The sequence below is a fragment of the Balaenoptera borealis genome, assembly GCF_965194805.1.
Source record: "Balaenoptera borealis genome assembly, chromosome: 10".
In the NCBI taxonomy this organism is placed as follows: Eukaryota; Metazoa; Chordata; class Mammalia; order Artiodactyla; family Balaenopteridae; genus Balaenoptera; species Balaenoptera borealis.
The window spans coordinates 92,590,719-92,604,328 of record NC_138874.1 but is presented as its reverse complement, the minus strand read 5'-3'; the positions used below and the strand labels follow the sequence as shown (position 1 = coordinate 92,604,328).

The 13,610-nt window shown below is 40.6% G+C and overlaps 1 protein-coding gene across 1 annotated transcript in view; it reads left to right on the top strand.

Annotated features, from left to right (window-relative positions):
• The first annotated feature begins 9 nt into the window (after positions 1–9).
• The window catches only part of ARL3 (ARF like GTPase 3), a 31,223-nt gene continuing 17,622 nt past the window's right edge, over positions 10–13,610 (top strand). The window contains exons 1-3 of the mRNA XM_082408524.1: positions 10–140; positions 6,323–6,466; positions 10,448–10,564. Of these exons, the coding sequence (XP_082264650.1) occupies positions 138–140; positions 6,323–6,466; positions 10,448–10,564 (264 nt within the window). The 5' untranslated portion in view covers positions 10–137. The remainder of the gene's footprint in view (positions 141–6,322; positions 6,467–10,447; positions 10,565–13,610) is intronic.

The window sequence follows — 13,610 nt, the reverse complement described above, 5'->3', positions numbered from 1 at the left end:
GGAGCTAGACCCCGCCCCGTTCCGCTGCTTTGCTCCTCCGCTGTGCGTACGGGGGACGTCGGGGGCGGTGCCGCAGGAGTTGCCCCTGGTAACGGGGGAGGCAGGAGGAGGAGGAGGAGGAGGGACTCGGCGGGAGGATGGTGAGTGTGGGTCCTGGGTCCCTCCGGAGCTGGTCGGTCACCCGCCTCCCTTCCCCAGGCCCAAGGCAGGGCACTGCGCTTAAAGACAGGAGGGAATGGATTGACGCTCAGCCTGCTGTCTGGGTCCTGGATTGGTTTCGGGGGGCGGCGGAGAGCCCCGAGTGTGGGCCCTGGAGGGAGATCTGGGCCTGGGGAGGAAGGCGGGGCTTGCAACCGGTCCGAAACTAGGGGAAGGGGCTGGAAGGGGCTGTGGAAGGGTGCGTGGTTGTCCCGGTACGGAGCCAGGGCTCCATCATTACTCTGGGGATGGGATGAGGGCGGATCCGAGGAGCTGCGGAGAGCAGCCTCTGCACGCAGGCTTAGATCTTCCCGGAGAATCGGCCTCCCCGTGTCGCAGAAAAGTGGGGTTCGCCAGTGCCCGGCCAGAAGCGGGGAGAGGGCCAGCGCTACTGCCTTTGAGGTCGCGCCGGCGGTACCAGGGGAGACGGTAGCCTAGCTCTCCTCTTCCTCGCGATGCGCGGGCCTCTGGGGGGAAGGGTGTAAATCCCAGGACACAAAGAGGTGCCGCTTGGAAGGGATGCCTAGAGGATTTTACGCCGTCTCGGTGTCTGCGTGGCGGGCGCGCTTCTGCAGTCCCGAGTTATTTATTTGCTGACGATTCTGCAAGGTTTGGTTGTTGGTGATGACCAGTTTCCCGTTCAATACTTAATCCATGTCGGTGGAGGCAGATTTGCTGCCCGGTCCTTAGTATTTCCTTCGGACCTGTTGCAACCTTCCTTGGCATCTGACCACACCAGAACCAAAGGCCTTAATGTCAGTTTGGAGCAGATTAAAACTGGAGGGTGGCCATTAACTTGGGGCAAGCCTTTTCTCTGTTGGACCAGATTAAAGCTTTCCCAAATTGTAAATTATGATATGTGACATATTTGATTCTTGACACTCTGTTCCTTGTTGATTTCTCTGCAGTTAGTTGGAGGGTGTTAAAATGGAATTGAGTGGTTTTAGAACTAGTCAAAGAAAAAATTGATTTTGGAGCGTTTAGAGCAGGTTGGTTGGCTTACCAGCTGCAAAGAGCTAATACTCAAGCTTATAGTTACTTCCCTGCCCCAACTCCAGACCCTTTTTGACTTTTAGAAATGTTGAACCACTTCTTTTGACTTATGAAGTAAGAAAAAGCTAGATGTTCACAAGGAAAAAATACATGTACATTTGGTTAGCTAATCCAATGAGTAAATTTTGATGGGAAAAAATTTTTGCAATTTATTTAACATTGTCAGATCGTTAAAGAAGTAGAATTATTTCATCTGAAGTTGCCAATCATATTTCAACACTTGCTACATTGCAGTTTTGTTAACCTCAGGCTAAACAGATCTTTACATGTTTGCTTTTTATTAATCGTTTATACATGAGCTGTCCATTTAAAGGCTAAGTTTTTCTCAACAAATGAGTACAAACATAAATATTTACACAGAAAATAACTAGAATTGAAATGAAAAAGGCATGCTAAACCAAGAGAGAGATTGCATCATAAATGAGAAACAGTTGGCTAACTTTTCCCAGTTTGTTTATCAATGTAGTGGACTGTGTAATTTCATGATTGTTTAATTTATAATTATACGTCACAATAAATTAACCACTGTCCTGTTTCCAGGTGCAGACTGACACTGTATACAACAGATTGACACTGTATACAACACTGTTGTATACGACTGTTGTATTCAGTGATCAAGAGAGATTTTGGTTTTCTTTTTTCTTTTTTTCCTACCATGAACAATAAGAAATTAGGACAAAGTATTCAGGATTCTTTATCTGATTTCCAAAATGCATTTTTTTTTTCTGTCTCCAAAAGTGTGAGCTATTCTTAGAACTGTAAGTGGAACATGGAATTTAAACGGTCAGTGGTGTGATTAAGTGTGTCACATCTGGTATCCCATGAGCCCCCGTGGTAACTGTGCTAGTAAAGAGTGAGTCCCAGGTTTATTTATTCTTTTAGTCCTTTAGCTATGACTAATACATATTTATTCTTTTTTTAATTTGGAGAACTGCAACAAAAACCCATTATTGGTTTCTCTGAACCCCTAGAGGTTCAGCTGTCTTACCCCTGCCTTAGGATACCAAGTCCTTGGTGAAATACTAAGATGACAGTAATTTTTGTGCCTAAATAATCACTGTTTTTTAACAGATGAGTCCTCCATTTAGGAATTATTTATGGAGTAATTTCTGTATATATGAACCTAGTGGTAGTTATCTAGCATGTTTAACATTTGAAGATTGTTCCCAAGATTATGTTTTCCGGTCAAAAATTGTCAGTGAAAAATATAAACACAACTACTGTTTTGAGTGCCCCCTATGTGCATGCTTTACCTACATCATCTCACTTAATCTTCATACCATTTTTCTTGAGATATAAATACTGTTCCCATTTTCTAGATGGAACTGTGCCGGAGGTTACACATAGGGAAGTTGAATAAAAGTCCATGAAACTCTAAAGCCCATAATGTTCTTTTCATTAGGACTCTGATGAAGTGTGAACCCACTCTTCCTGAGGAGTTGCACGTATCTTGTTCCTCAGGAAACGTATTTATTTAGTAGAGAGATAAGGAGAAAGAAGACAAAATTTGAGTGAGGTTCTCCCTATCAAAGCTATACGAATATGCAGATCAAAAAAAAAAAAGAATGAACCTGAAATACTGTATTTTTCTCCTGCTGATTCCAAGGAAAGACAGCTCAAGTTTTCTAAATCATAAGAAAAACCAAGCTATAAATATGATATTCTGAGCCAGAGATAAAAAGCAGTTTTTAGCACCCCCTCCTCAGGTCATATGACCAGGATTTAAATCAATCAGCTGCCACTGGTTTTTAAATCACATGACCCAACTTTAAATCAATCAGCTGCTTCCCTGTACCTGTACCTCAGGTGACTTGGCTTTGAATAGTAAGAAGTGTAGAGGTATAAAAATGATGTTCTGAACAATAAATGGAAAAACAACATCTTAGAAAGTTTTTTTCTTTTCGAATGGACCATTCATTGCATACGGAATAAAGGATTCTCTTGTGGATTTCTTGAACTGTAAACACACACACACACAAAGCTATACGAATTCCTGGAAATTAATAACATCTCACTGGGCAGCACCAGGTTTTTTTGGTGAGGTAGAAGTAAATTGAAGTCAGTTCCATTTAAGCTAGGTATGGGGAGTGCATGTACTTGACAGTTGGCTTACTAATTTTAATACTTAAATTTTAGCTGCTCCTCCCAGTCACATATATTTTCCATATACCAACATATTCCTCTCTCCCTCTCCAACACCCTAGTTTCTTTGAATGACCTAGTTTGTATCATTTTAGGTCAGTGCACCACGCCTCTGCCGGTAGTTGAGTTTAAGCTGATTTTGAGGCAAATAAAATGTCCATAGTCAACAGCATGTCTAGTCATGATTTGCCTATAGAAAAGTTTGTTCAAATGTTTTGTGGCTGAGTCAGACCACTTCTGTCCACCAGGGTGCAGATAACTTGTGTGCATGCATGCTGATAACGCACAATACACAATTAACTAAAGTTCTTGTTTCTTAAATTGCCTTTATTTAATGTCATAGGAGTACACATCCTACATAGAGATCATATCTGTTTTGCTCACCATTGTACTTGGAGCACATTATGGGTGTTTAATATAAATGAATGAATGAATGGATGTTTTGACCAAAAATACACTAAAAATTCATTTCCTTGTATTTATACTGCAAAACTCAGCCCCATAATAAAATTAACTTCTAATGGCTGTCTCCCTTCGTTTGACATTAACTATAGACATATGGATAGAAGCATAGAGTAGACTTATTCTGCTCTTTTGTCCAGCCTTTTAAATCAGCTTACTTTGTACCTTTCAGGCAGAACCTTGATATCTATAAATATCCTCTTCCCTATTTAGCAAACGCTAATAATCCTGTGATCCCCTGTCCTCAGGGGTTGGGTTAATATGATGCTGTACTGTATTTGCATTTGTCTTGCCTAGACCATGCTTGAGATGCCATTTGTTATTTTACTGGAAGAAAATATTAGCTGAACTTTGCATTTCTCTGTAATTTCATTTAAAGGTGCAACATGTGAAGTTATTGTTTCCTGATGAGGAAAATTGCTCATTGGAAATGTAGAAGTATTATTTTTTTTATACTATTAGGTTTATAAAGTTTAGTTGTAGTTAGAATGTTTTCTTTCTCATCTGTGTTTTGCTTCTCTCCTTTTAAGATGAATAGAAATTATGTTTTTTTAATCATTCAATTTCAAATATAATGAGTGTGTAAAAGCTCTCAGCCTGCAGAAAGCAGTATTTGTATATACTGATTTTTTTTTGAAAGAGACACATGAGGAAAAACCTAAAACATTTATTTTGAACCTTGAAAATATTTTATAGAAAACAGACATTCTTTCACAATGTCTACACTAGTAAATGATGCATGAGAAGAACTTTCTTTACATGTACCGTTGTTTAATGTACAAATGTGATAAATTCCAGTTGTTTTAGAATTTTATTGGAAAGGATAATGAGGACATCTAATCAGGAACTCAGGAGGAGCAGTGCAATGTGTTTTGCCTGTTCTTAGCCTTTTTATATCACCAGTCCCCTAAGGATCTCAGAATTCTAATTTTAACTGTTCTGAAAGGTGGTATTATAAATGAGTGATTGCAATGTAGCTAATAGAAGCCAGGGAGATTGCTCATAAACAGAGTTTTAAAAAGGAATGGTGTCAAATAATTCAAGGCAGGAGAAGATAAAAAAACAAAAGAAAAAATATGCCATAAAAAAAAGAAAAGACGTGCTTGATCTTTTTTTGTTTGTTTGTTTCAAATCTATTCATTCTGTCTTCTCCAAATCTTTTGGGATAGAATTTGTCTGTCTTAAACTAAACGTTACATTTTATTGCTGACAGAAATCGAGGCATAGAGAGGTTAACGTGGTCAGTGCGAATACAGTACTAAAAGTGGTAAACAAAGGGCCTCTGAAGCAGAAGGGAATTCTTATAATTATGCATATTTGCATATCATTGTCTCAACTCTTGAAAATTATTTCACAGAATTATCATTTGATCTTAGTGAACACACTGGTTTGAGTTATTTCCTGGTGCGATGCAGATAAAAAACATAACCATTTTATGTAATTCTAAGACTCGGTTTGAAGGATTTCCACTTGGGCTGGGAGATTAGATTATATGCCCTTTAAACTCTGGGATTCTTTGATTCTTGATGTAACCAGGCCTCATTGGAAAATGATTGTCAGCCACAAGACAGAACAAATAACTATCTTATAAGATTTTTCTTATGTTCTTAGCTAAAAAGCAGCATGGCTTATTTCCATCCATTAAAAGAATAATAACAACAAGAAATGGAAATATTAGATTACTAGTCAAAAATACCCTGGTTAAACTTTAATGTTTTTTTGCTTCCGGAATGACCTTTCAATTCCCTAACTTCTCTGTTGTATTAGATTCTTCATCTGAAAAACATAGATAATCTATACCGTGCAGCTATACTGTAAGGGTCATGTGAAAGTTAGAAGATGATAGAGTATTTTGAATGATGGAGTCTTAAACAAGAACTAAAATAAAGTCTTAAAAAGAGAGCCCAAGTACAATTTTCTACAACCTTTTGAATAGTACCTTAGTACCTTAAAATCTTACATTAACTTGGGTGGGTAATTCTGTTTATTTCAACAGCTATCATATAGTGTCTAATAAGCACCAGGCATTGTGGGGGATGGAAGCTATCTATAGTCTTTACGCACAAGAAACTTCACTCTAGTATAAAGGAGAAAAATACAAAAATCAATTCCCTACAGTCAGATATGATGGGTGCTCTGGTAGGGTGCTCTGGTATATATATATATAAAGGGCTTCAGGAACGGGAGTTGGTTAGAGTACATACTTCCAGGAGATTTGGGGTGACTGCTAAGCTGGATTAATAGAAGGAGCAGGAATAAGCCAGGCTATTTATTAAGTTGCTGAATTTACTAAAGTATTTCTGCCAAAACTTATAAGCAAATGGAATAAATGACATTAAAGTGGAAAATAGTACTATAAGCTCTCCACAACCAAGAACTTTTATCAAGGAGGAGAAGGCATTCTGATACCCAGTAATATCAAAGTCAGTGCCTCCAAAGTAATCTCTGTTCTTCATGGTTGTTCAAGGGCTTACTCTCAATCTTGCGCAAATTGAAAAGTGCACCAGACCAGGAGGTGAGAATCCTTCTCCTGGGCTTGGATAATGCTGGTAAGACCACTCTTCTGAAGCAGCTGGCATCTGAAGACATCAGCCACATCACACCTACACAGGTGAGCGCTGCCTTGCCCCCGATGCTTGTGTGAAACGTGGAAGATGGTAATAGCAATATGAAAGACAAAGTGGGAGATAGAATTTTGTCCATTTGTAAGTTTTGTTACTGAGAAAAGTCTATACAATTTTAAAATAATCTCAGATTTCAAAATATATCAAGAGATTCCATTTATGTGAGATACTTAGAGTTGTCAAATTCATAGAGACAGGAGAGAGAACAGTGGTTACCCAGGGGCTGGATGGATGGCGGTGATGGTTGCACAAGAGTGAATGTACTTAATGCCACTGAGCTGCACACTTTAAAATGGTTAAAAAGGTAAATTTTATGTTACATATATTTTACAATAATTTTTAAAAAGAAATAATATAAATTTATATGTCTATATGTAGCAAGATACAATCAGTTCCCTCTGATCTAAGTAATACCTTTTTAGAAATAGCTTTATCTTCTCTGATTTTGAAATTAATACATGTAGAAAAATACAGAGAGAGCGTAAAGGAAAAATAAACAGTACTGTGAGAAAAACCACTTTTAGTGTGTATTTTTCAGACTTAATAAATACAAATATCTGTCTTTTTTTTTTTTTTTTTTTTTTTTTGGCCACACCATGTGGCTTGCAGGATCTCAGTTCCCTGACCAGGGATTGAACTGGGGCCATAGCAGTGAAAGCCCAGAATCCTAACCACTAGGCCACCAGGGGACTCACTCAATTTTTTAGATTTTTTTTGGGGGGGTGCTGGCGGGGGTTAGGGGCCCTCGCCACACGGCATGCATGCGGGATCTCAGTTCCCCAACCAGGGATGGAACCTGCGCCCCCTGCAGTGGAAGCGTGGAGTCCTAACCACTGGACTGCCAGGGAAGTCCCTCAATTTTTTAAATAAAAAAACAATTACCTGTATTTTTATCTATTTTTTTAAAAATTTATTTATTTTTGGCTGCGTTGGGTCTTTGTTGCTGCGCGCAGGCTCTCTCTAGTTGCAGCGAGTGGGGGCTACTCTTCGTTGAGGTGAGCAGGCTTCTCATTGCCGTGGCTTCTCTTGTTGTGGAGCACGGGCTCTAGGTGTGTGGGCTTCAGTAGTTGTGGCACACAGGTTCAGTAGTTGTGGCACACAGGCTTAGTTGCTCCACAGCATGTGGGATCTTCCCAGACCAGGGCTTGAACCCATGTCCCCTGCATTGGCAGGCTGATTCTTAACCACTACGCCACCAGGGAAGCCCTACCTGTATTTTTAAATCCAGCGTCATCAACCCACCTCTTTCGTAGGGCTAAGCAAGCAAAACACAAGGACGGTGGTGCTCCCAGCGTGGATGTTGGAGACAAGTCCTGCCTGGAAGAACTCTAGTGGGTTTCTTTAGGCCTCCTTCCCTGCAGGAAATCCTGAGAGAGCTTGACCTTTGGCCAGGCCTTTGGGTTTCCTAACTAGGGGCAGCCCTGTTGGTCTTAACTTTGAAGTGTTTGAGCATTAGAGGTTTTAGCAAAACCAGAGTTATTTACCATTTTCTGTCACTGTCCTGTGATAAGAGCTTGGTGTTGGGTTTGAATGGCTGTGCTGGTGTGTGTACTTCACGGCCAGCGAGTCTTACTGATTCGCAGCTCTTTGCAGAAAAGTCATTTCAACTGCTACCAAATGAGCAATTTTACAGCTTCTGAACAAATTTAATGTATGGCCTGAGGAGGAGCAAATTACAGTAGTCTAGCCTAGAAGGGCTGAAAACACATATTAGTGTGTCAGGATTTCTGCCAGAAAAAGAAGGGCTAGGGGTTTTTTCGTATTAGTGAGAGGCTGTCTCTCTCAAGAGCACCACTAAAATGAGGACGTCCACACTGTGAGCAGGGAAATGAAATCCTAGTTATGGACCCAAAGCTCCAATTCTAACTTTCAGGCTCTGTCTATGTTATAGGTGACTCTGTTATTATGTCAAGGTTTTGTATTTAGTCTTTAAAAACACACTTTTATTGTGTTTTTGTTTTATATTATAAAAAGTAATAGATGCTCATTGTAGTAAACTTAGAATGTATAACTAGGTAAAATTGAGAAACTAGAAATCACCTATAATGCCCAGTCAGACATAACCACTGTTAACATTTGAGAATGTATCCTTTCAGGTTTTTTTCTTTGCCCATATATGGTGGGTATATTTAAAATAGAAAGTAAAAATGGCTCATACAGAGTATACTGTTTTGTATCATCTTTTTCAGTTAATAACGTATCTTGAACATATTTCTACATTGTTCTGTATGTAAATACTTATACAGTACACACCTCTAAATGTTTGCACCCATTCATTATTATTTCCTTAGAATAATTTCTTAGTAGATTTGTTGGGTCTGGTGACTTACAGACTTTTAAGGCAGCTGACACATATGGTCAAATTCTAGGATTTACACTTATTTATTTCCTCATTCCAGAAAGGATTGGTTGTTGCTGGGTCTGACATTTACTACTGTAGTTAAGTGTAGAATTTTTAAACGCATAAAAGGGGTTTTGTCAATGAGTCAGAATGAAGTGCGCTTTTACAATAAGCTTAAGCCACTTCCCTTAGGAGTTCTAAAACTTCTAATTTATTCAGTCATTGGCATTTTAGAGGAGCAGTAGTAGGCATCGTCCCCTGTTGTCCTCTAGTGACTGTCCTCAGTGGAAATTGGGTGGCAGTGTTCCCGTACCGTTGCGCTGTGCCTTCTCCTTCTGTGTGAGGCAGTTGTGCTGGGGAGCTGCCAGAAGAGGCAAATGTTTATGGAGGCATCCCCAGACCCACTTAACTCCAGCTATTCTGGATGAAATGTCACTTCTGTGGGAGCAGGCTGTTGATCGGATTTTTCAAATCCTGATTTCATTATGTCATTCTTGCAAGAAGATTTTTTTAAAAAATCTTGCTCATAAAATGCCTTCTCTTCAAAGCCCAAAGGTCTTGTTCGTTTGTTTCTCTGCACATGAACTCCCAGCTCACCCTTCTGCCTGCCCCTGATTGGCTTCCCTTCCCCAAAGTTCCACCTTGAGTCACTGTCCTGAAAATGAATACTTTCTTTTCAAGTTCATCAGAGATACCTATTAAAGAACAGTTTCAAATGCCCACTTGTTTGTTTGTTTGTTTTCATCACCACCTGTATGAGGGGTGCTACTCCAGTTACAAACCAGCCTCCCCCTTCGTGTCCTGAGTTTAGCTCCTTGCTTTTCTTAATCAATGCATATGAGGAAATTTCTTTCATCTTGAGCTGCTCTTAAAGAATCCAGTCTTCCAGATTGTAGCTCTTGCCTCTTTTTTTTTTTTTTTTGGCTGCATTGGGTCTTCGTTGCTGCACAAGGGCCTTCTCTAGTTGCGGCGAGCGGGGCCTACTCTTCGTTGCGGTGCGCAGGCTTCTCACTGCAGTGGCTTCTCTTGTTGCAGAGTACAGGCTCAAGGCACGTGGGCTTCAGTAGTTGTGACTCTGGGCTCTAGAGCACAGGCTCAGTAGTTGTGGCGAATGGGCTTAGTTGCTCTGCGACATGTGGGATCTTCCCGGACCAGGGCTCGAACCCGTGTCCCCTGCATTGGCAGGCGGATTCTTAACCACTGCGCCACCAGGGAAACCCCTTGCCTCTTTTTAAACTTAACATTTATTCTGTTGTGTTGAGTCTGCAGGTTCAGCTTTGTTTTTTTGTTAGTTACATGTAACGTCCTGTTAAATTTCACCATGCTGAGGACTCATGGGGTGGGCGGAGGTCTGTGTTGATTACCAGAGCTGTTCTCATACCAAGTCATCCTCAGCAGTTCCATGTGTGTGTGCACTCAGCATGACATCATCAACACTGACTCCAACCTGAGTGACAGAAGCACGTGTAAAAACATTTTTGTTCCCTATCAGAGCAAACTGTTTTCAGTATCATCTGTGTCACATCTGGCAGAGTACCTCAGAATTAATAAATAACATAGCTGGTAAATGTAACTTTGTCAGAAATTGATCTCAAAGCCTAGTAAAACTTGGTATTTTTTGTTTCAGGGTTTTAACATCAAAAGTGTACAATCACAAGGTTTTAAACTGAATGTATGGGACATTGGTGGCCAGAGGAAAATCAGACCATACTGGAGGAATTATTTTGAAAACACTGATATTCTCGTAAGTACTCCTTCTGATGCATCAATTCATAATCTCTTCTGCCCTGTCTTACTAACATTTACGCTATAATTGTCTTTCTTGTCAATAATTCCATTGCCGTAACATTGCTCTTCATCACTATGAATTTAGAGCTAGCAGACAGATCGTGGAGCTTTGTGTAATTTATATAAGGTGTTTTTCTGTTGCTCAGTAACAATGTTGTGCCCACACCCACCTTGGCAAATAAAGTATTTATTAATTACCATAGTGATTTGAACAGCAGAAGAGAAGTCAGAAGATTGTGCCATTGACTCCATCAACCCAAGGAAATCAATGAATCAGGTATATCCCAAAGAGAGCAACCAAGATAGTGAAGGTCCTGGAAACCATGATGTATGAGGAATGGCTGAAAGACCTGACGATGTCCTTCCTGGAAGAGAAAATGCTTGGAACTGTCTCTAGTTGCTTCAGGAACTATCTTAAGTCTGAGAGATCAGCTTCATTGTGAATAGTTCTAGAGGACCAGGCAAGGAGCAGTTTGGGGAGTATTAGGGTTTAACTCAGAATAAGGAAGAAGTTTCCTATAATCGTAACTGTCCAGAAGTAGAAGAAGCCGCCTCAGGCTCCTGGGATTCCTTCTGCACTGGGATTCCTAGCTCAGGCAGCATTCACGCAGGCAGAGGCTGAGACTTGAGCTCCCAGCTCACTGCCAAGTTCTCTAGGACTACTGTTTTAGGATCCTTGGAGATTTTACTCTCCAGTTGCATGATTTCTCCAATACCTCGGCCTCTCAGCTCCTTCACCTCCCCTCCAGCGAGCTTGCCATCCACCCTACCTCAGCCACTCACTCATGGTCGTACCGTAAAACCAGGGCCTTTCATGAACTTGGATAAGAAAAAATGTTGCATAATATTTCCGTTAACCTCTAACTGAAAGTTTGAATTTACTTTAACTATGACCGTAGACAGTAAGCTGCAAAAACACGTCGATATCTTCATTGCCAGTAGAACTCACCTTGCATCTCAGACAGCTTCCCTCTCTGCTGCTGCTTCCTAGGTGTCTCTTTCTACCTGCTCACTCCTATCAGCATGCACACATCCTGTAGTTGCTCTTGTTTAAAACAAAGAACTCTTGGCTTCCTGTACATCCTCCTCTAGATACTGTCCCATTCCTCAGCCTCTCTTTACAACAAACTCCTTAAAAGAATTTTCTGTGCTCTCTGTCTTCACTTCCTCTCCCCGCAGGCACTCGGAACCCTCCATTCAGGCTCACCGAGAATCCACAGTGCCGAGTCCCATGTTCAGTTTTCATTACTCATCTCACTTGACCTGTCAGCACATTTAACAGAGTTGGTCGTGCTGTCCTTGAAACGTTGTCTTTCCTTGGCTTCCAGAATTCCATTCTATCTTGGTTTTCCTCCTGTCTCACTGGCTACTCCTCCTCAATCTCCATTGCTATTTTTTCCTTATCTCCCAACCTCCAAATGTTGGAGTGCCCCAGAGTTCAGGCCTGTGCTTTTCTTCTCTAAGTCGCTGCTTAGATGACCTCATCCAATTTCAAGGCGTTAATCACCACCTACATGCCGGTGAATCCCAAACTGTTATCTCCAACCTGGAACTCACTTTCATATACAGCCAGCTGCCTATTTGACACCTGAACACCAGTGGCTAGTAAGTCCCCTCAACCTCAACATGTCCAAAACCGAATTCCTATCTTCATCCACCCCTGCCCAAATCTTCTTCTCCAGTCTTCTCAGTAAATGACAGTCCCATTCATCCAGAAGCACTGGACTCATCCTGGGCTCCTTTTCACTCCCCGCATCTTCTCCATCAGCCAATCCTGTCAATTCTACTTTCAAAATATTTCTAGAATCTGCCCACTTCTCTCCATCGCCACTGCTACCGTGCATTGATTATTGCAGTATCATTCTAACTAGCCTCCTAACTTCTGCCTTGCCTCCCTCAAGTCTCTCCTCAACACTGTAGCTATATTGATCCTATTAAAACATAAGCTTCCCAGCTCAGAGTTAAAGCCAAGGTTCTTACAGTGGTCCACGAAGCCCCCTACCTGCTGACTCCTCTTCCAAGCCCTTTTCACCTGGTGCCAGCCACACTGGCCTCCTTGCCATTCCTGGAACACAGGCAGGCTCCCACCTCCGGGCCTTTGTCATCACTATTTCCAATGCTAGAATTCTTTTTCCTTAGATATTCTCATGGTGTAGTCCCTCACCTCAGACATATTTTTATTTATTACCTTTCTCCCCCACTGTAATGTAAGCTACATGAATACAGGAACTTTGCTTTGCTTTTTTTTTTTTTTTTTAACTGTTATATCCCCAGTGCTTAGAAAAGTACCAAATAAATGAAATGGATAATTGTTATAGATGGATTCCAACATTAGGTAGAATGTGGAGTTCTATAACTTCTAAATTCCCTTCCAACTCTAAGGTTCTATGATTCTGTATCATTGTGGTCAAGTCCAGAGGCTTATTAATTCTATGAACTGGGTGGAACATCTACTTCACAGAGGGTTTATGAGAAGTAGTGAATTTATTTATCGTGATTCTTAAATGGGGAATAATACCAAAGTATAAAATTATACTATCATCGAATCCATAAACACATGTGAGGTACCGAGATGGCCGTCACATGGGCTCATAATATTTATGGCCCATGGTGAAGGTAAGTTCCAGTATATTCCTTGTGCCAGGTTGAAGGTTTAAATGGATGAGAACAAAAAGATGAGACACATCCATGCATCCATTTATCCATCTATTCAACCAGTTATTCTTCCAAAATGTATTATATACCTTCTAGGAGAAGAGAAATGTTGGGAAAAAAGAAAATTTTTCCCTTTAATGTAGAAATTTCTTCTATAATCTCAAATAATGTGCCTGGTTTTGAAATATAATTTTAGAAATTTCCAAATTTATGTAGAGGTCAAAAAATAGTGTAATGAAACCCCAGATACCTACCCATCATCTGGCTTCCTTAATTTCAGCTTTGGCCATCTTGTTTCATCTCCCCTACCACCCCTTTTTTTTTTTTTTAAGTATTTTAAAGCAAAT